The sequence below is a fragment of the Rhinoderma darwinii genome, chromosome 9 (assembly GCF_050947455.1).
Source record: "Rhinoderma darwinii isolate aRhiDar2 chromosome 9, aRhiDar2.hap1, whole genome shotgun sequence".
NCBI lineage: Eukaryota > Metazoa > Chordata > Amphibia > Anura > Rhinodermatidae > Rhinoderma > Rhinoderma darwinii.
The window spans coordinates 98,309,393-98,332,451 of record NC_134695.1 but is presented as its reverse complement, the minus strand read 5'-3'; the positions used below and the strand labels follow the sequence as shown (position 1 = coordinate 98,332,451).

Sequence of the window (23,059 nt, the reverse complement as noted above, 5' to 3'; positions counted from 1 at the left end):
AGAGGTTTAGATTTACAATATAATAATAGACATAATAATATTAATAATAATAGTCATATATAACTATATATATATACAGTGAAGGAAATAAGTATTTGACCCCTTGCTAATTTTGTAAGTTTGCCCACTGTCAAAAACATGAACAGTCTAGAATTTTTAGGCTAGGTTAATTTTACCAGTGAGAGATAGATTATATAAAAAAAAAAAACTGAAAATCACATTGTCAAAATTATATATATTTATTTGCATTGTGCACAGAGAAATAAGTATTTGATCCCCTACCAACCATTAAGAGTTCAGCCTCCTCCAGACCAGTTACACGCTCCAAATCAATGTGGTGCCTGCACTAAAGACAGCTCTTACATGGTCACCTGTATAAAAGACTCCTGTCCACAGACTCAATTAATCAGTCTGACTCTAACCTCTACAACATGGGCAAGACCAAAGAGCTTTCTAAGGAGGTCAGGGACAAGATCATAGACCTGCACAAGGCTGGAATGGGCTACAAAACCATAAGTAAGACGCTGGGTGAGAAGGAGACAACTGTTGGTGCAATAGTAAGAAAATGGAAGACATACAAAATGACTGTCAATCGACATCGATCTGGGGCTCCATGCAAAATCTCACCTCGTGGGGTATCCTTGATCCTGAGGAAGGTGAGAGCTCAGCCGAAAACTACACGGGGGGAACTTGTTAATGATCTCAAGGCAGCTGGGACCACAGTCACCAAGAAAACCATTGGTAACACATTACGCCGTAATGGATTAAAATCCTGCAGTGCCCGCAAGGTCCCCCTGCTCAAGAAGGCACATGTACAGGCCCATCTGAAGTTTGCAAATGAACATCTGCATGATTCTGAGAGTGATTGGGAGAAGGTGCTGTGGTCAGATGAGACTAAAATTGAGCTCTTTGGCATTAACTCAACTCGCCGTGTTTGGAGGAAGAGAAATGCTGCCTATGACCCAAAGAACACCGTCCCCACTGTCAAGCATGGAGGTGGAAACATTATGTTTTGGGGGTGTTTCTCTGCTAAGGGCGCAGGACTACTTCACCGCATCAATGGGAGAATGGATGGAGCCATGTACCGTCAAATCCTGAGTGACAACCTCCTTCCCTCCACCAGGACATTAAAAATGGCTCGTGGCTGGGTCTTCCAGCACGACAATTTCATTTTTAATGTGACCGGTTCCTTTTAGCTGCTATGTCTTCCCAGCAGACACATAAACTATACACACCTACACACAATAACGTAGCCAGTTCCTTTTAGCTTCAATGTCTTCCCAGCAAAACCTTCAAATAATAATTTAATTTAATAATTAGGCTGGTTTCACGTACATATTGCACTTTAGGCTCTGTGTTATGGCTGTAACTTCTGGTACCATCCAATTCTATGGTCATCTAAGTTGGGTTCCATAGAACCATGTGTGGTCTGGGTGCTGCATTCACAATATTGGTCCTAAAATCTGGCCATAATACAGCTGGGTGAAATCGACCTTAGCATAATTTGCAAAGCACAATGCTAGAAAAATTTGATCCGAATGGCTTACACCTCTTGCACATGACCGAGTTCAGGCCGTAAAAAACGGTCCGTGTGTCGGCCGGATTTCCCAGCCCGACCGTGGTGCAGGTGAACGGGACTCCTGCCATCATAGACATTTATGATGCTTGGAGTCTAGTGCCTCCCCATGGAACTGCTGTTCCGTACTGTATCATTTTGTTCAGTAGGAAACAGCCGTTCCGTGAGGAGGCAGGAACTTCAAGCATCATATATGTCTATGATGGCAGGAGTCCCGTTCACCTGTACAGCATTCAGGCCGGGAAATCCATCTGACACACAATTGGTCAAGGTCAAAAAATGACCGGCTGAGAATAAAGTGTCATAAACTACCAGAAGAAAAAATAGACTCAGCAAAAATTGTTTCAGTAACAGAAGAATATAATTCTTGATGAAATGAAAGGTTAATATATTTTGAGCAAATAGCGCCACATCATCTATGAAAATAAAATGCAAGAACCTGACATTGACTGTAAGGCAATATCTCTGAGACGTTACAGATGTTACTGTATTTCGATGACCTTGCTCTAGTCCTTTACCATGATCTATTCATATTATTATAGAATAAAGTGCTTCATAATATATTTTACTGTAAGACTTTAATATGGGTCAAATATGGAAAAATACTTTATTTTGAAATCACAATGTCAGGATAAATCAAAACCAATTTTGTCTTTCGAATAAAATCTTTTGTTTAGATAGAAGACAGGTCCACCTTCTTTAACCCCCAGCAAACCTCTGTTGGCTGCTATACATTTGTTGTAGTTTATTATAGAAGAAATGTAGTATTACTGTACACAGCTCTTTGTAATACTCTTTCCCCTTTGACTAAGTGAGGGGTTTTTGTTCAAGGGGCCACTCCTGTATGACGTCCATATACCCTAACAGGGCATGAGACAAGCCTTAAGAAAGTGTACAGAGAAAGATACAAAAGGGTTTAGGATTCTCCATAAACAATAACAGCACATTCCCCTATGCAAATATGGATGTACCTGTGTAGAATGTATACTAGAATGACCAGGTAGCTTCACTCTGGTGATTCTGATGTAAGGGTAAGGCCTTTAAGGCCTCAGATTCCATCGATAATGCATATTATGACGCATCAATATTATTTACAAGTTTCATTTATTGTTAGAATTGTTTAAGGCTTTGTCCAAACTGGACAACCCCACCTCAAAATGAAGTAATCTCCGCAATCAGTGGCTCTTTGTAAATCTGATTGATCAAATCCCTGGCAATCAGCGGGGGAATCTGCATTGGTCACTTATTTTCCCTGCGATGGCCTCTGCAGGAGAATTGTAGTATGACACTTTGCTCAATTAAATGAATGGGAAACGATGTAATATATTGTCATGCCAAGTTCAATTGAGCAAAAACTGTTTGAAGCAGCTCTCTCCTCTGGTTCATAGAAGATCGTCTCCTTTATTATGTCCATATGCCATAGTAGCACATGTGGACAAGGGCTGTTTAGCACCTTTAAAGGCTATGTTCACATTTGACATTTTTTTATTTTTTTTATAAAGCAATGTTTTATGTGTTTTTTAGACAAGTTTTAAATTGACTTTTTTCCCTTTTTACAATACAGCTTCTATGTGTCCTGTATACGGATGTAGTCATCTTTATCTTGACTCTGATAACTTGCTGCAGCGTGATATCACACAGCAAAAGCCATAGAAAAGCCACTGAAAAAGCCAAGATAAAGGATTTTGCCAGTGTATATTTAAAAGTCAAGATAAAGACGGCTACATCTGTACATAGACGTTGTATTGTTCTGTCTCAGCTAATTCTGTCAGTTCAGCTGAACTGATGGCTTTACTGAGATAGGGTCCTGAGTGTCTCTGACACACAGGATCCGGCAAAAATATTGCATCTAAGTTATGAACTTAGATGGGATCATCATTAGCTGGATCCTGTCTGTCAGGGACAGGCAGGACCAAATTTTAGTCTGGCAGTCAGTTCAGCTGAACTGTCGAACTTAGCTGAGACAGAACTATACAGCTTCTACGTATACAGGATACATAGAAGCTGTATCGTAAAAAGTAGAAAAAAATTATAAAAGCCCATCTAAAAGTTGTTTGAAAACACACAAATAAATAATTTATTGAAAAACAAAAAGATTTCCTTTAACCCCTTCCCGCCGCAGCCCTTTTTCAGATTTTCGTTAACATTTTCGTTTTTTCCTACCCACATTCCAAAAGCCATAACGTCTTTATTTTTCCATCTATATAGTCCTATGAGGGCTTGATTTTTGCGGGACAAGTTGTAGTTTTTCCTAGAACCATGTATTGTGCCATATAATGTACTAGGAAATGGGAAAAACATTATTTGTGGGGTAGAAAATGAAAAAAACTGCGATTCCTCCATGTTTTTTTGTACGCCGTTTTTACAGAATTTACTGTGCAATTAAAACAACATGTTAACTTTATTCTGTGGGTCAATACAATTACGGTGATACCAAATATATATAGTTTTTTCTATATTTTAATACTTTCACAAGTAAAAACCTAAGTGTTAAGAAGAAAATTTATTTTGTGTCGCCAAATTCCGAGAGCCAGAACTTTTTTATTTTTCCGTCGGTTAAGTGGTATGAGGGCTTATGTTTTGCGGGAAAAGCTGTAGTTTTTAATAATACCATTTTGGGGTACATCCACATACATACATTTTGATCACTTTTTATTTAATTTTTTGTGGGAGAAGTGGTGACCAAAAAATAGAGATTCTGGCGTTTACAATTTTTTTGTTATGGCGTTCACCGCACGGTTTAAATAATGATATATTGTAATAGTTCCGACTTTTATTTACGGATGCGGCGATACCAATTATGTTTATTTATTTATTTTTTACTTTGCTCTAGGGGGAAAATGGGAAAACTTTTTTTTTTTAACTTTTAATTTTGTTTTCTTTTTTTTTGCATAAAAGAAAAACTTTACTTAACTCACTTTTACTTTTTTCATTAGTCCCCCTAGGGGACTTCAACCAGCGATCAATATATTAATGTATTGCAGTATATTGTGACTCTGACAGGCTTCTAGGCTGCCGGAGGCAGGGCTTAATAGGGGCACAAAGATGGCAGACCTAGGGGCCTTCATTAGTCCCCCAGACAGTCAGAGCAACCATCGCCCCCCCCCACCACGATTGCGTTGCAGGGGGCACGATGAACTGTTAGAGGGGGTCGCCCCCCTCTTTCTAGCGATTTAAATGCTGCGGTCGCTATTGACCGCAGCATTTAACGAGTTAAACGAGCGGGATCGCTCTCGAGCACGATGCCGCTCGTTACTCTGAAGTGTCGGCTGTAACAAACAGCCGACACCGGCATCGTATGGAGCGGGTTCACTCCGTGAGCCAGCTCCATACTTCCCCTACCCGACTTTGGTGTATGGATATAGCCTTTAAGTAAGTGAACGGGCACATTGATATGTCGTTTTCTCACTTATATATATTTTTTTCCATCTCAAATAATTAGTCTGACTCTGCCTTTTATATGTTATGCTTTTTTTCTTCATGGAAAATGTTGTTCTATTATTATCCATTCTTTGTGTATAATATTAAATTGCACGATAAATGTCTGTAATGACATGAGGTCAAGTTGCTCAGATTACACAATCTCTTTAGTGTAATTCTAGTTTTAAACACAAGCTTGTATCCATCGGTGATATCTATCTATCTATCTATCTATCTATCTATCTATCTATCTATCTATCTATCTATCTATCTATCTATCTATCTATCTATCTATCTATCTATCTATCTATCTATCTATCTATCTATCATCATCTATCTATCTATCTATCTCATATCTATCTATCTATCTATCTATCTATCTATCTATCTATCTATCTATCTATCTATCTATCTATCTATCTATCTATCTATCTATCTATCTATCATCTATCTATCTATCTATCTATCTATCTATCTATCTATCTATCTATCTATCTATCTATCTATCTATCTATCTATCTCATATCTATCTATCTATCTATCTATCTATCTATCTATCTATCTATCTATCTATCTATCTATCTATCTATCTATCTATCTATCTATCTATCTATCTATCTATCTATCTATTTATCTATCTCACTATCTATCTATCTATCTATCTATCTATCTATCTATCTATCTATCTATCTATCTATCTATCTATCTATCTATCTATCTATCTATCTATCTATCTATCTATCTATCTATCTATTTTATTATCAACTACACATGTTTACCTTTATCCTCAAATATAACAAGGCACTAAAAACCATTAAGACACCACCTCAGTTTCTCGTCTCCATGGTATACATTTTGTGAAAAGGTCATATCTCTACTACATTACTTATTGACCTTTTAGCTATAACTGAACCTTTCAGCTTACACTTCCTTTCTTATATCAAAACATATACTTGTCATCGACATGGGAGATTGTACAAGTTGAACTGCCGTTTCCTCCAACTACTGTTGCGATTCAAGGAAATGTGTATTTTCTAAGATGGAATTGTGGGTTATGGGGGTGTTATGTATGGAGACTTGTCACCAAATAGGAGGCCAAAAACAGAATGACATGCCCGTATACCCACGTGATCGCTGCAGCCAAGCACTGGCCTCAGTGATCCTGTGCCATATACCCACTGAGACCAGTGATTGGCTGCAGCGATCATGTGGGTAAACAAGCACATCATACAGCTATGTCAAATCACAGTGTCGGGGAGGAACGGAAGTGGCGGCGCTGGAACAACAAGGATCAGTGAGGTAAGTAATTACTTTTTTTTTTTTTTTTGCATCCCTCCTACAATGGCAATTTTTTTTTAAAAATAACTCGGAAAACTCCTTTAATCAGTTTGTTACAAAGGAATACTATAAAAACATATTTTATGCTCCTTCTGTTCACTCCGGGACTGAGCAAGTACTCTGGCGCAATATGACTGATCAGTAATAGTTATAAAATATTAATTGTGTGTTCCAGAGGCATATCTAGGGACTTAAAAGTGTATGCCTCCCTAAAAAAACTAGGTTTTTGCCCTACGAGAGGGAATGGTGGGGCAGGGAGCCGATGGCTCGCTGCTTCAATATTGTATTCAACTGTACCTTAGGACGTGGATATAGTTGAAATTGGTAAAGCACAGAGGGCCCTTTTTTAAGAGCCCCTGCCAGCTCCAAAAAGTGCCAGACGTCACCCTGGTACCATGACTCCCCTGGACTGTACATATATGATATTTTAGGACTCAGGAGCTCTAGTAATGGCAATACCAGTGGCAGTCACCCTGAAGTGGTGAAAATGAGGCACGCTAGCTAGGCCTGGATAATGGCCACTGGACTATTGATTAATTTATATACTTGGTGAAAATTTTCTATCATTATAATCAGGTATAACATTAAAAAACTTAATGGCCCCTATATTATATCTATGAATTGTCTTTATTGTATTGCTTAAGGATTATGATCTGATTCGTGGTGACAGTTCGTCTTTAAATTAGTTTTCCGATTGTATAATAAATGGGGTCACATAAAGCATGCACAATTAGGGAAAGAATCAGGAGACGTAGCTGACGGCTATGTGTTTTTTAAAAATAAAATCTAAATAAAAGCAACACTATCGCTGTAGAGTTGTATATTAGATGCAGTGGAGTCAGATATAATTTGTCTAACCTGCATTTTTTTTAACCTTTTCCCTTCCTTTTGCTTCTTTCTTTGAATATATATTTCCTTTCTCCATGCTGAGTGAGTAGGTATTTCCTGCTGTGATATAAATGCTGTGTTGTGTTCTGTGGCCAATCAGATGTCTCCTCACGTCTGCTCACCCTCCCCTCTTACTCCATGCTGCCTATCACACTCAGAGAAATTGCAGCTGCATCCCCTTCCTCTCCCTCCTTCCTGTCTTCTAATTATTGTTTTACACTAGACAGATGTTTGACGGGACTGAGGAGGTGCTAAACATTTATAGAGAACCCACAGGCAGGAAAACAGAAACTACAACCTACTGGAGGGTGAGAAAGATGCCATTTTCCCCATATAAATTATATTAAAAAGTAGAATTAGGGATACTATCTAATTCCATGAAGTTTTACTACAATTCTTCAATATAGGTTCACACAAAGAGAGACATTTTATTGACCTGTATACTATATATTATATTACATACTAACACCAACACAATAACTCTGTAAGTTAAACTGCAGCTCTGTAGGGAAACACCAGGCTCACTGTGCCAATGACAAACTCAGCAATGCTACATCTGCCTACAAATGAGAGATGACAGGTGTATAGAGATGTATATGAACAATGTATTCATTAGACCCTGGACCTTCAAATTACTGATATTTGGCAGCATCCCTTCTAAACGTACAAATCTGCTTAAAGCATAAGTTGCAAGTGTTAACATTTTTGTTTGATTATGAAAGGCATATTAAGTGCTGTAGAGTCGTTTTAAGGCCATTAAATTTTAACGAGAATAACTCAGAAACAATGTAATCAGATGTAAAATACTTTTCTGCTTATTCCCATGTAAATGTTAATATGTCGAATGTAAATTATACATATAACAGATGGATTTTTATTTCAGATGCCTTAATTCTGTTCACAGAAAATGTTGGCATTGTGCTAAAGTTGCTATTAAGGCAATTAGCATTGCGGTGCATTATTAAAGCTAATTGTTTAACGCTTAATGTTAGGGTGAAAGCCACTCTGACTTTTTGTCTTGAAAAATCTGAACTTTAGATAATTGTCTGTATAATTACCAGCGTATTCCTATCGAAGAAAATGAACTTTAGATGATACTTTGAACACTCTGAAACTTTGAGGTGACCTTTCCAAGTATATAGCAGTTACCCAACCTTGTCTGGTTGATGTGGCTTTTTTGCATTATGTTGTAGAGGCGTATTAAGTAAAGCGCTCTACGTGGATTATCTGCAGCTTCATAGTTGTAGGCGCTCCGTGCGCTGCCATATGGTGCTCCATCCAGCTTTTTTTATGGAATTATCCTCCCAATGTATTACCTCTGTAGCTGTAATGAAATGCTGGGAGTTGTCGTTTTTCAACGGCTGGAGAGCCTCATGTTGAAGACCATCTCTTTAAGGGTATATCGAGATGAGTTACTTTCCCTTTATATAGAGTTGAGTAAAATTTGTTTTGGCTCCGATTTGATCGAGTTGGCTGTCCAATTCGATAAATTCACTGCAGATCCAAAGTCCCCAATTGCCTGTCTGACCTTCTGATGTTTTCTAGGACTGTATCCAACCCCTTTCATGCCCTTTAATGCCAAGCCAACTTTAGTAATGTCAAAGTGAGAACAACATATATGGGTACACGGAGCAATAATCGCAGAGAATTTCGGCAAGTCTGCCTGCAAGGCCTTAGTGGGTAACTCACCCAAGGTCATGTGATCCTTTCTTTATCTGTAATATGGTGTCTGGTGCTCACCGATGGCCATCATTTTGTCGTCATTCGTGCACCCGGAATCCAAAAGTTTCCGAATTCACAGAACCAATAACTTTTGGAAAATCCAGACCGAATTTAATTTGTGTAGAATAGATTTGCTCAACTCTAGTTATGTATTATAAATAATATATGGAGATTATTTGAAAATAAAACATTGGTATTGGATTGTAAGATATAATATATATGCTGTATAGCCTTAGTGCAATCTCTTTTTTTCATATCCGATTATTAATATATAACCTTAAAAGGAACCTGTCACCAGCATTTCACCTATTAAACCAGCAATACCTGGTGGTAGTGGGTGAAAAATCATTTCTATATAATCTATAATTATCTTCTTAGTCGGCTCTGTAGCTTTAGTATTCAGTTTTTTAGTGTTCCCGCACCGTATGCTAATGAGCAGAAAAGAGTCAAATCTTCATTTGAAAAGAGTCATATCTTCATTCCGCAAGTCTTTCCGTGTTCACTCCGCCTCCTTACTTTTGATTGACAGCTCCTCACCTTCCCCCAGCACACAAAATCCTGTGCTTGTGCATTGATGTCCTCTTCTGGGGTGTGCGTACAACCGGATAACGGATTATTAGAATAAAAAGCGCAAAATGTTTGCAGACCTTTATTTACAGTCGGAGGAGGAGTTTAGGAGAGGGGGTAACGGCAATGAACTTTTGATAGCAGCGGCCAGTGAGGGATAAGTAAAGTTCAATAGGTGAAATGCTGGTGACAGGTTCCCTTGAAGTCCATTTTACACGGGCCAATCATCGGGCAAACTAGCGTTCATATGATCGCTCGTTCCCAATCATTCTACTGTGTAAACAGTGCAGCGATCAGCAGATGAACGAGCAAACACACATTCATCGGCTGATTGTATAGTTATACACCATGAATTATTATTGTTGTCGGCATTACATCTTCCTGTGTAAACAGGGAGACGTGCTGCCAACATGATAGAACTATATGGGGACGGGCAATCACAGTAACGACTGCTCGTCCCCACACATAGCTCCTTGTGAAAGGAGCAAATGAGCGCCGATCAACCAGCTGTCTCGTTGATCGGCACTCATTTACATGACCCATGTTATGATGGTGGTCTCCAAGCTGTGACTCTCTAGCTGTTGCTAAACTATAACTCTCAGCATTCCTTGATATGTTGACAATTTTTAAATCTGCATCATGCCTATTATGTCACAGATGGCAAAGGGTAAAATCGGCAACAAAATCCGCAACATTTTTAGTATCCTTTGCTATTCTTGAACTACTGATGCTGTTGCTCTCCATGGTGCTGATGTTCTGTTTACAACAGTAGATAATATATCTCTCAAATCACTGAATTATCATATGACAAACTCTAAAATATACACACATATATGGATTAACACTTAAAACTATGCTATATTGTTCTCTGTATACCCTTTGCTTTAGCTTGACACATTTTACCGACTTAGCTCAATGCTTTATTTCTGTGCATTGCTTTAACCATATGATAGATAACAAATCTTGTTTATGATATATAACCTTATGCTAGTGGTCCAGCTATTGTGAAAATACAACTCTATCTGATAGATACAGACATTGAGGACATGATGGGGGTTATAATTAATAGGTTATGGTGTCACCGTGCCCTTCCCGATGCTGTTGCTCTCCATGGTGCTGATGTTCTCACAATTACCAGTGGGTATTAAATTTGCGAAATCACTGAATGATCATATAGAACGTTTTAAGGGTACACGTATGATTGTTTTACCTTAATTTGTAAGCATTACTGCTGTGCATTGCTTTAACCACGTGATAGGCAATGTTTCATAGTATTACCTTCATTATTCTTGATGGTGAAGTTTGGATTGTTGACCATTTCTGGTAGAAGACTGTAAAAGAAGAAGTGTCCATTTCTTGGGTCATCCTTGTCAATGGCACTGACAGTCTGTATGATCTGCAAAAAAATATGTAAATATTATATTTTAGTTTAATCAAAACTATTTTCCCTCTTATTTGCAGTGCAATATTTTCTAATAGAGAGTCAATGGAAGTGAAAGATCAATTGTTACCACTGCTGCCGCACCTATATACCTTTCAGTATATACATTAAGCATTCTGGGACACATAATGTGAAGGGGAAATTGTAATAACATTACACTGACATATGGGTAAAAAGCACATGTCTTTCTGGATAGAGAATTTATCATTGCAGGCTGAGGTTTTGTCATACTGCAGATGGCCCCTCTAACCCGCTGCTCCTTACCACTATCATTGTGATAACAATACATGTGCAATATACAAATATCATGCTTACATTTTTTTGATGGAAATGATCTATCTATCTATCTATCTATCTATCTATCTATCTATCTATCTATCTATCTATCTATCTATCTATCTATCTATCTATCTATCTATCTATCTATCTATCTATCTCATATCTATCTATCTATCTATCTATCTATCATCTATCTATCTATCTATCTATCTATCTATCTATCTATCTATCTATCTATCATCTATCTATCTATCTATCTATCTATCTATCTATCTATCTATCTATCTATCTATCTATCTATCTATCTATCTATCTATCTATCTATCTATCTATCTATCTATCTATCTATCTATCTATCTCATATCTATCTATCTATCTACTAATCTATCTGTTGTCTATCTATCTATCTCTTATCTATTTATCTATCTATCTATCTATCTATCTATCTATCTATCTATCTATCTATCTATCTATCTATCTATCTATCTATCTATCTATCTATCTATCTCATATCTATCTATCTATCTATCTATCTCATATCTATCTATCTATCTATCTATCTATCTATCTATCTATCTATCTATCTATCTATCTATCTATCTATCTATCTATCTATCTATCTATCTATCTATCTATCTCATATCTATCTATCTATCTATCTATCTATCTATCTATCTATCTATCTATCTATCTATCTATCTATCTATCTATCTATCTATCTATCTATCCATCCATCCATCCATCCATCCATCCATCCATCCATCCATCTATCTATCTATCTATCTATCTATCTATCTATCTATCTATCTATCTATCTATCTATCTATCTATCTATCTATCTATCTATCTATCTATTCTTCTAGGCTTCATGATGGCTCAGTGTTTAGCACTGTTGCAGCCATGGGGTCCTGGGTATGTAGCTGACCAAGCACAATATCTGCATGGAGTTTGTATGTTCCCCCATTGTTTGCTTGTTTCAACCCACACTACAAAAAAAATTCAAAAATACTGAATTGAATACTGAGTTGAATTTAGGTTGTGAGCTCCAATGGAGACAGGGACCGATGTGAATGATGACAATCCCTGTTCTCTTCTGTCCTCTTACAGAAATCAAGCTGCTAACTTTTAAGAAATTATATTAGATCCAAGTCAGTGATTTGCAGCCCTTTAAAAGTCCCATAGGTTTCTTATTTTTTGCTGAAGAAAACCGCACATTAGAAGCCTAGAGGTGTTTTTAAAGCTCTACAAGTCAACAATATAAACCTATTACGTCAGTACACTAAAAAGCACTACAACCTACTAAGTTCATAAAAAATTTAATACTCCAAGAAATGAAATCAGAGGTGGCGGATGTCAATACCCTGAGCATCTACTGGTTTTAAAGCATTTAACCACAAAAAAGATGTTAGCAAAGTACGTGGGGAATAAAAGAATGAGATTCAATTGTATGCTCAAGGAATGTGAGTGGATTAAAAAAACAAAGAGTGTATGTGTTATCGGCAAAAAACTTGCTCATATTCTTTAATTGCCCTTTTAGACCTGCTGGCAAGGAGGGGGTTACGTCGGCTGTTAGGACTTGTGCATTCTCCATTTGGTGTAGGCAGCTTAAAAGCTCATATATAAAACTTTCTATGGCCTTTAAAAGCCTCATCTTTTCCTCAGAATCTATTGATTTTCTCTTGACTAATTCTATTTTGTTCTAGTTAACATGAAATGTTGTTCTCCCCATTGCAATTCAATGATGGCCACTATGTGGTTATTAAATATAAGAACCGAGTGGTGAGAACATGACAAAAGAGCGATCTTCCTATATGTCATTTGCAGATTTGAAGGGGATTGCAAATGTATATCAAATCCCTTTAAAAGCCTTTTCTTTGTGTGCTATTTCCTTCCTGTTGAAGGGACATGTTTTTAAGGCTTGATGATTTCTTTTATACATCTAAAAAGGTCACACAAACAGCGATATGGGAAAATGTGTCATTTATCTGTCTGTTGTCGCAATAGACGAGCTGTTTCCAAGGGGAAGTAGGGGAATAGAATGTGATGTATCTGATTGTGTACAGGGAATCAAGATACTGTATGTGCAAGACAGATAGTTACATAGTTACCTAGTTAGTAGGGTTGAAAACAGACATATGTTCAACAAGTTCAAAGGGATGGGAGAAATTATAGAACTTTCTTTTACCCCTATTGATCCAGAGGAAGGATAAAAAAATAAATAAATATTAAATAAATAAAAACTTTTAGGTTTAGCGGCAACCAAATGGTCAAAATGGCAGATTTAAAAAAATTCCATACTCACCACCTCCCCTGGTCTTTCGTAGCGACAAATTCCTGCCAGTAGGTGAGATGATGTAGCTGTCCCATGTGACCACTGCAGCTTGTGATCACATGGGATAGGTACGTCATCTCACCTGCCAGAAGGGACACAACGCTACGGAATTGCAAGTTCCCCGATTGCCTTGTTTGACTCTCTGACAGGGCTATCGGGGAACTTGAGATTCCTGACAATTTATTTTTTCAGACCGAAACGAATGTCATGGCTGATTCAACAGAATCGGTCCTGAAACTAATTTCTGTAAATTCGCTCATCACTAGCATTAACCAATCTTCCTTGAAGAAGAAAAATGTCCCTCCTGATCCCAAGGGGCATTCCGACTGGATCGACATTCAAACAAGAATTCTATACATTGATATAGGCGCTGATATTTTTTTGTTCTAAGAAATTATCTTAGCTTTTTGTTAAAGCCATCTACTGTTTCTGCTGTGACCAGCTCCTTAAGTGGGCTTTTCCACAGATTTGCGGTTGTGCTTAGGTATATGGTATATATACAATACTACAGGTGTATACAGTGTGCAGTATGGGAGTAAGATGTATGAATGTAGTATATAGGCATGATATAAGTATGTAGGTATGAAGGTACAGATTCTGTATTTGACATTTAACTCTTTGGCACTGCACATTGTGATAACTCTCTGAGCAAGGCTAAAATAAAGGAGTAATGGGACATTAAATCCAGGACCACCACCATCTATGGTCCTGACAACAGATGAAATTGTGCTCCACAGTCAGCCCCTATTGAGCAACTTTAAGACTTCCTGGTCTGACCAGGACTACAGTGGTGCCACTAGTGCCTGCTACCTGAGGCAAGAATTGGGATCAAGCACCAAAACAGCTGAGAAATAGAGATGAGTGAATGAATTCTACATAAATCGTATTCAGCCCAAATTTCCTAAAAGATTCTCAAAAGTATTGGATTTGATGAAATGAAAAACTTTTGGGGTTCACAGAACACAAATGACGCACAATTTTAAAGATTAGAAAAAGGATCACATGACCTCGGATGTGCTTCCGAAAATGCACTGTGGTTATCCTTCCCTTTAGCGCAGCCAATCAGGAGGGGTAAAGGTGACTCATATATACTATAAAAAGCTCAACCGTCAAATGCTACTGGTTGGATACAGAGAGTCAGATACAAGTTTTCAGGGGCAATTGGGCACTTGCGATTTGTGGCAAATTTATGCGGACAGAATTTAATCGAACCCGAAATGAATTTTATGAAATTTGCTTATCTTTACTAAGAAAGAAGTTTTCCAATTTCAGATATTTATGGCATATCCACAAGAAGATTTCTTGGCTGTTTCCATAACTCCCATAAAGTTGATTGAAGTGAGAGCAGTGGCGTAACTACCGCTATAGCAGCATGAGGGGGCCCGTGCCACCCGCCGGCATGGGCCCCCCCTCATGGCCAGAGGCTCCGCTAGCAGCTGCTATGGCTGCTACAGCGCGACACTACTGAAAGGGTTGTTCCTACAAAACACATGCATCCCCTATCCAAAGGATAGGGGATACATGTGTGATCGCTGAGACGTCCAGCGATAAGGAGAACGGGGGACCAAAAGTCCCCCAAAGTTCTCCATGACAAACCTCGGACTTCCGGGGTCTGTCTGCAGCTCCATATAAATGAATTGTGCACTTGTTGCGCTTGTGCGCATGCGTGACCAGCGCACCTTTCATTTTTATTGAACTGCACAGACGCCGGAAGTCCGAGGTTCGTCATCGAGAACTTTGGGGGACTTTCGGTCCCCCGTTCTCCTTATTGCTGCCAGTGATCACACATGTATCCCTATCCTAAGGAATGCATGTCTTTTGTAGGACAAACTATAGGCCGTTTTTTTTTGTGTTTTTTTTGGGGGGGGGTCTGTATGGCGTTATCTACAGGGGGGGTCTGTATAGCGTTATCTATAGGGGGGTTTGTATGGCATTATCTACAGGGTTGGTTCAGTATGGTGTTATCTACAGGGGGGTCTGTATGGCGTTATCTACAGGGGGGACTCTGTATGGCGTTATCTACAGGGGGCGGTCTGTATGGCGTTATCTACAGGGGGGTCTGTATGGCGTTATCTACATGGGGGCTGTATGGCGTTATCTACAGGGGGGGCTGTATGGCATTATCTACAGGGGGGATTTGGGGCTGTAAGACGTTATATACAGGGGGCCTGTAAGGCGTTATCTAGAGGGGGCTGTGTATGGCGCTATCTACAGGGGGCTGTGTATGGTGCTATCTATAGGGGGGCGCTGTGTGGTGGAATCTATAGGGAGGCACTATCTACAAGGGGGGGTTGTGTGTTACCCAGTGGAGGGGGGGCCCAGTCAAAAGTTTGCTATGGGGCCCAGTCTTTCCTAGTTACGCCCTGAGTGAGAGATACTCTTAGATGTGTGGCCACTGCTCCATTTATTCTACACCTGGGCTTCTGATAGGGATCCCAGAGGTGAGACAACTTTTTAGGCATTTTTGGCATAAATGTCTGAAATGGGAAAACTCTTTTAACATATCCTGACATATCTCCATTATGAATGAATGTGAGCTACAGATGCTTATGACCATTTTTTTCCCTTCACCCATGGGTTGGGGGGCCTGTGGGTGTGATACTACTTAACTTTTAGGATATATACTTGGTAAATATTTTTTTGCAAATACATGGTCAAAAAAAAAAAAGGAAGGGGGAAAGGGGTTACATCACATGTTGCTCAAAGGCATCCGAAAATCTTAATATTGTCCTATCTCTTAGGATAATGTAGTGTGGTTTCCCTGGAGTCCAAATAGAAAATTCAGAACTACTACATTCTATCTGGCAATGCAGAATACAGATGGAGACAACTCTAATAAAATAGCACTGTATGCACCAAACGCTTCTCTTTTAACCCCCTTCTTTCTATGCAAACTTTATTTCAATCAAGTCAAACAATTTCTTCAAATAGTGGCTTTAATGGGTAATAATTAGATATTATACCCATAATGCATCCTTCCATTTATGCAAAAAAAAAGAACCTGTGTTCCCCTGACGGCATACGGGAAAAAGATCCTAAATAACATCATTTTTCCTTGCATAATCAATAGACCATTATTTTTTTCTTAGAGGTTGCAAAAGTTATGAATTTAAACTCCTACTATATATATATATATATATATATATATATATATATATATATATATGTATGTGTATATGTATATATATGTATATACAGAAATTTATCGAGTGACTTCATAGAACACTATAGACAAAGAATACATGATTCCAAATATTGTAAGCACAATGAATTGAAATTTTGCAAAAATAGTTGGATGACGCAAGGTTTCAGCTACTGGAGGGTGCAGGGAAAAGTAAACAATGTCAGGAGATGAATCATGCCCTCTGTTTCATATCCTCCATCACATTACCATTATTTTTTATATATATCTGTCAGGCTCAATATTCCAGCACTAGGTAACTATACAGAACATTCAGAAAATAGGAGTGCCTGTCATCGCCTGTAGAAGGTGTATAGCTGTCTAAAAAATGACAACAATAATCATAATAATGCACAATTAATGCAGCTAATTAGGACACAATTGAGTCACCTGCAAAGACGATTTCACAGATTTTTTTTATTGCTTTTGACTTTGTCAGCTGTTGCATTGTGAGAATTTAAAATGTTCTAGTTAATTAAAGGCTTTGCTAATTCTGTAAATTTTTTACGTTTCAGAATGGCTGTAATATTCAAATACTCCAAAATGCATCTAAATCGGGGTAACATGGTCAACATGGTCACTGTAAATTTGCAACCATTGGTTGGTGAGTTATTCTATCGATCTTAAGAATCAAGTAAATGATGTCTCTTGGCTTCAGTTTATTTTACCCAATCATGCACAGAGAAGAATCCGCCATTGGATGCTCTTTATAGCGACAGGTAGGACTAAGGAACGTTATAAACAAATGGCTTATTGACACAAACTGTCAACCAGACATCATCCTGTCCTTGGACCTGAGTAATGAACCCTACTAGAGAAGGATTATTTGTAAATTCAACATTTCCTTGTATAATATTAAGCACTCTTGATCAGCTCACTACAAGGTCTCTCATACCAGACCAAAAATTGTGTTCTACATGACCAACATACCATTGTTGAAATTCTAATGTTCTGTGTAAGCTACACTGAGGATAATTCAGGACACCTTTGGTTGGTGAGACCTCTTCTCCTCAAATTCTTAATTCTCAGGGGGGTGCAATGGAATATTCACAAGATTTTTCAGGTTGGAAATACTTAGTTTGCATTATACAACACTCATGACTATCGAACATGTTTATGAGCCAGTGATACACAATTCATTTATTGCCCATACTGTGAAATCTTAGTAAAGACTAGAAAATCTTTAAAAATTCTATTCTCCGTTGATTCTCCAAAATGTGAATCACTGTGATTCACTGCGAATATCAAACTTAGGAAATTGATTCTATCATCTGTAATGGACAGCTTATAGGGGAATTCCAACTAAAGACTTTTATGGCATATCCCTACTATATGCTATACATTTTTGACAGGTAGGGGGGTCCTACTCCTTTGACTTCCGGCATCAGGAGAAGGGGGGTCCCATTTAGCTGAAGAAGTTGTCAGTGGTCAAAAGATGAAAAGAAAGTGAGAGCTCGCCATTATAATCCATTGGTGTTATTCTAACAGCCAAGTAGCTTTTCCCTTCTTCTTCTCTTTGCAGCTTCAGACAGCCAGTCTCTAAACCAAAATGAGAGTCCAATGTTCTTCCAGTAGGCCTAAGTCTAAGAGTTGGGACCTGCCCCCATTTAATAAAATTTATGGCATATCCCATGGATACCCCTTTTAGTGCAGCTCTATAAATAAAACAGTGCTCTTGGTGGCCACTGCACTGTGGAGTAGACTATATAGGTTATGTAGGGACAAAAAATTAATGAGTAGAATAGGAATTTAATAATCACAATATTTAGCCTATATAAAAGGTTTTTTTTCCATTTACCTGTCCGGGTTTACCGTTCTCACACAGAAAAGCTTCATAATCTGTTGCGAATTCCGGTGCATTGTCATTAACGTCAAGAACCTTGATGGCAACTTGTACTCGTGATATTTGACTGTGGTTTCCTAAAGTGAAAAAGAACCAATAAAAATGAATGAACTGATTATATTACAAAGGCTTTATATAAACTGGAATCAAATACTGGATTTATCTTTATTAACTTGTTAAGATAGTCACATTAGCCTCAAAGTATCTGAAGTTAGACTGCACAAATGAAATAAGACAATATTTCACATCCTCTGCATAAATCTTTAGCAAGGGAAAAATTCAATTTAGAAAGAGTTGATAAAGACATCTGAGGAGCGGACATGACATTGTACAGTTATTTACTGTTACTTATGGGTTTCTTTAAAACAAGGGAGGAATTTTTTCCCCTTTGGACAAATACAATTTGATTAGTTGCTTTGATCTATTATAAGAACATGATGGGTGACTGCTTAATAGATTTTCAGGAGCAATGATACAAATTATACATAATATAATTGTATACTAATGTACTGGCTCCACTGATAATCTGTAATTTTGAAAAATCAAGCTTGACAACAGCCAATTCCAATATCTCCCCTCTCCCCCAAAGCCTCAGCAAACAAGTTATAGGAAGTGTTCAGAAATTCCTGGTGACCACAGGTGCTCTGATGGATTATGGAGTCAAACATATTTTTTACCCTGACGAGCCATTTTTTTGGCAAGTGCTGAAAATTGGGTGTCACTCTCAATTGTTTGGGTTCTAATAAACAACTCTCCATACTTCAGCTTTCTGGAGTAGGTCCACATAGCCCTGGATAACCATATAGAAATGCAAATAACGTTTTTTGTAACATGTTATTTATCTGTTTATTGTTGTGATCTTGCTTGGCCGTATAGTGTAAGATTTTGCAATGACCGCTATGATTGGTCATACATATCCTAGTTCTCAATCCCTGAAACAATGAGCAAAATACTCAGTACTTCTGTTCATAAGAAAAGTCTAAAAGCTCGAAACAAATGGCCTGATTTTTGGCCCAAATGTTGCAGTTACATAGTTTATGGGCGTCTTCATTTTCTATTTTCAACAATAACTTTTACTAATTCCAACCCCTCTTGTGAATATTACTGTAAGTAATGACAATCCTTCCTCAATGCAATAGCCGACGGTGCTGCCTACAGTTATGTTGGATATATTAAACTATCTGGCCAAAACGAATAGACTGTGTTATGACCAGTGTAGGACCTGAGGAGTGGTGCACGACACAGTGTTTTTCGATTTGGTGTTCTTTGGATCTTTGGTTCTTTGGTCTCTTTGTCATAGGTCCTACATTAGTCAATAAACAATGTACAGTGAAGGAAATAAGTATTTGATCCCTTGCTGATTTTGTAAGTTTGCCCACTGTCAAAGACATGAACAGTCTAGAATTTTTAGGCTAGGTTGATTTTACCAGTGAGAGATAGATTATATAAAAAAAAAAACAGAAAATCACATTGTCAAAATTATATATATTTATTTGCATTGTGCACAGAGAAATAAGTATTTGATCCCTTTGGCAAACAAGACTTAAAGAGGCTCTGTCACCAGATTTTGCAACCCCTATCTGCTATTGCAGCAGATAGGCGCTGCAATGTAGATTACAGTAACGTTTTTATTTTTAAAAAACGAGCATTTTTGGCCAAGTTATGACCATATTTGTAGTTATGCAAATGAGGCTTGCAAAAGTCCAAGTGGGTGTGTTTAAAAGTAAAAGTCCAAGTGGGCGTGTATTATGTGCGTACATCGGGGCGTTTTTAATACTTTTACTAGCTGGGCGCTATGAAGAGAAGTAACATCCTCTTCTCTTCAGAACGTGATGCTACTGCAGAATCAACTGTAGCCTCTGGTGCCGATGTGGCCGTCACGATGCAGGACCTGTGAGTGACGTCACAGATCTGCACTGTCAGAAGCTGGGCGTTCTGAAGAGAAGAGGATGTTACTTCTCTTCAGAGCGCCCAGCTAGTGAAAGTATTAAAAACGCCCCGATGTACGCACATAATACACACCCACTTGGACTTTTACTTTTAAACACACCCACTTGGACTTTTGCAAGCCTCATTTGCATAACTACAAATATGGTCATAACTTGGCCAAAAATGCTCGTTTTTTAAAAATAAAAACGTTACTGTAATCTACATTGCAGCGCCTATCTGCTGCAATAGCAGATAGGGGTTGCAAAATCTGGTGACAGAGCCTCTTTAATACTTGGTGGCGAAACCCTTGTTGGCAAGCACAGCAGTCAGACATTTTTAGTAGTTGATGATGAGGTTTGCACACATGTTAGATGGAATTTTGGCCCACTGCTCTTTGCAGATCATCTGTAAATCATTAAGATTTCGAGGCTGTCGCTTGGCAACTCGGATCTTTAGCTCCCTCCATAAGTTTTCGATGGGATTAAGGTCTGGAGACTGGCTAGGCCACTCCATGACCTTAATGTGCTTCTTTTTGAGCCACTCCTTTGTTGCCTTGGCTGTATGTTTCGGGTCATTGTCGTGCTGGAAGACCCAGCCACGAGCCATTTTTAATGTCCTGGTGGAGGGAAGGAGGTTGTCACTCAGGATTTGATGGTACATGGCTCCATCCATTCTCCCATTGATGCGGTGAAGTAGTCCTGTGCCCTTAGCAGAGAAACACCCCCAAAACATAATGTTTCCACCTCCATGCTTGACAGTGGGGACGGTGTTCTTTGGGTCATAGGCAGCATTTCTCTTCCTCCAAACACGGCGAGTTGAGTTAATGCCAAAGAGCTCAATTTTAGTCTCATCTGAGCACAGCACCTTCTCCCAATCACTCTCAGAATCATCCAGATGTTCATTTGCAAACTTCAGACGGGCCTGTACATGTGCCTTCTTGAGCAGGGGGACCTTGCGGGCACTGGAGGATTTTAATCCATTACGGCGTAATGTGTTACCAATGGTTTTTTTGGTGACTGTGGTCCCAGCTGCCTTGAGGTCATTTACAAGTTCCCCCTGTGTAGTTTTCGGCTGAGCTCTCACCTTCCTCAGGATCAAGGATACCCCACAAGGTGAGATTTTGAATGGAGCCCCAGATCGATGTCGATTGACAGTCATTTTGTATGTCTTCCATTTTCTTACTATTGCACCAACAGTTGTCTCCTTCTCACCCAGCGTCTTACTTATGGTTTTGTAGCCCATTCCAGCCTTGTGCAGGTCTATGATCTTGTCCTTGACATCCTTAGAAAGCTCGTTGGTCTTGCCCATGTTGTAGAGGTTAGAGTCAGACTGATTAATTGAGTCTGTGGACAGGAGTCTTTTATACAGGTGACCATGTAAGACAGCTGTCTTTAATGCAGGCACCAAGTTGATTTGGAGCGTGTAACTGGTCTGGAGGAGGCTGAACTCTTAATGGTTGGTAGGGGATCAAATACTTATTTCTCTGTGCACAATGCAAATAAATATATATAATTTTGACAATGTGATTTTCTTTTTTTTTTTTTTTTTATATATAATCTATCTCTCACTTGTAAAATTAAGCTAGCCTAAAAATTCTAGACTGTTCATGACTTTGACAGTGGGCAAACTTACAAAATCAGCAAGGGATCAAATACTTATTTCCTCCACTGTATAATTTGTGCACGAAGTTAAGGATCCCCATAATTTTCATAGGAGGACATTAAAGGGATATTCGACTTTGTCGTTTGCCATTCCATCTTGCCTTGTTCTAATGCAAAATATCCTCATAGTTTTTTAGATTGTGAAAATGAGAGGTATGGGAATGGTAAACTAACGTGGGTGAAGTAAAACAAAGACTGTTTTTCCGGAATAACCCTTTAATAAATTATGTGTAGAATTTACCTTGAGAACATTAAGTCGACATGTTCTTTACTTTCATTGGGAACAATATTCTGCAGATCAATCTAAACTAGTACTTAGGCAACCTAGAAACACACACATACATAGTAACAGCTTATAAAAGACACACTATGTCTACATAACTCTTTACTATGATTAATATTTTTTTATTTTTCCATAAAATGTAATTAAACAACATGGCAGATTTGAGATTAATTCCCCCAAGTATACTTTTATCAATCAAGTCTATCCCTTGAATTCAATTTTCTCTGACATACTCAAACTAAAATAGAGACGAGTGATTTGGATCATTTTTGATCCTAGTCATGATTCATTCAATGATTAGATCCAAAGCCTGTTCCCTGAATGAATAGCGTCTAGGAACAAAAATTTTGAGACTTTCCTCTCCATAATATAAGACGCAAACTGTCAATAGTAATGGCCAAAACATATTTCAGCCGTGATTTATGGACATAAAGGGAGTTTGATTAATGTAGACTCTTTCTGTGATCTATAACACTATCACTTTTCCGCCTGGCTTATATGATACATTTCATTTTTGTATTACTGATCTAGTATGTTGTATAACATCTTTCCTGCCATGTGTCTTCATGGTATATCTCTGTTGTTTTTTAAGACTTTCA

The 23,059-nt window shown here is 38.2% G+C and overlaps 1 protein-coding gene across 1 annotated transcript in view; it reads right to left on the bottom strand.

Moving 5' to 3' along the window:
- LOC142661261 (cadherin-8) overlaps nt 1-23,059 on the bottom strand; it is a 279,721-nt gene that overhangs the window by 18,592 nt on the left and 238,070 nt on the right. Inside the window, exons 9-10 of the mRNA XM_075838641.1 lie at nt 18,543-18,664; nt 10,790-10,907 (exon numbers count right to left, since the gene is read on the bottom strand). Coding sequence (XP_075694756.1) covers nt 10,790-10,907; nt 18,543-18,664 — 240 coding nt within the window. The remainder of the gene's footprint in view (nt 1-10,789; nt 10,908-18,542; nt 18,665-23,059) is intronic.